Source organism: Myotis davidii, unplaced genomic scaffold, assembly GCF_000327345.1.
Source record: "Myotis davidii unplaced genomic scaffold, ASM32734v1 scaffold167, whole genome shotgun sequence".
Classification (NCBI taxonomy): domain Eukaryota; kingdom Metazoa; phylum Chordata; class Mammalia; order Chiroptera; family Vespertilionidae; genus Myotis; species Myotis davidii.
The window spans coordinates 3,201,424-3,202,051 of record NW_006300048.1 but is presented as its reverse complement, the minus strand read 5'-3'; the positions used below and the strand labels follow the sequence as shown (position 1 = coordinate 3,202,051).

Below are 628 nucleotides of genomic sequence, written 5' to 3'. Positions count from 1 at the left end.
ACAGGCCTGGCTCCAGCCACAAGAAGCTGAAAATCCACATCAGACTTGCAGAGAAGGAAAAGCTTTCGGGATGCAGGAGCAGTGCGTGTGACTGCAGCGAGGAAGCCTGCCAGGGAACGAAAGGCCTCAGGGACTGGCAGGCAGCAGCTAGCAGCCCTCCCCCATTCCGCGGACTGAAGCACAGCCTGGACACAGAGGCCTCCGCCCTTGGCCCAAAGCGAGAAAGGTGAGCAGAAAGGAAGTGACGGGGGTAACAGAGCGAGAAGCCCACCACCTGCACCGCTCCCGCCCACAACGGCGGCTGCGCGTGCGCCGTTCCGGAAGCGGAAGTGCCCAAGAGGTCATCGTGGGTCCTCAAGATGGCGACCCTCAGTTCCCTGGTGTCCGGTTGTGGGAGGCTGTTCCGAGGGCTTCTGGCAGGCCCTGCCGCGACCAGCTGGGCTCGGCCTCCGGATCGCGGGTTCAGGGAAGGTGAGTCCCGGTTCCCGGCGACTTCCCGGAGCGGAAGAGGAGCGCGACGAGGGCTGCTTCCTCCGGCCGCCGCCCCCTCCTCCCCTTCGCGCGGTTCCCTGACGGCGGAGATGCTGACGCTCCCAGGGCGCCAGAAAGCCCCTTCCAGCCCCGGGTG

General features: G+C 66.1%; 1 protein-coding gene across 1 annotated transcript in view; it reads left to right on the top strand.

Moving 5' to 3' along the window:
- Window positions 1-315: 315 nt before the first annotated feature.
- The window catches only part of MRPS18A (mitochondrial ribosomal protein S18A), an 18,301-nt gene continuing 17,988 nt past the window's right edge, over window positions 316-628 (top strand). The window contains exon 1 of the mRNA XM_006776390.2: window positions 316-471. Within this exon, the coding sequence (XP_006776453.1) occupies window positions 360-471 (112 nt within the window). The 5' untranslated portion in view covers window positions 316-359. The remainder of the gene's footprint in view (window positions 472-628) is intronic.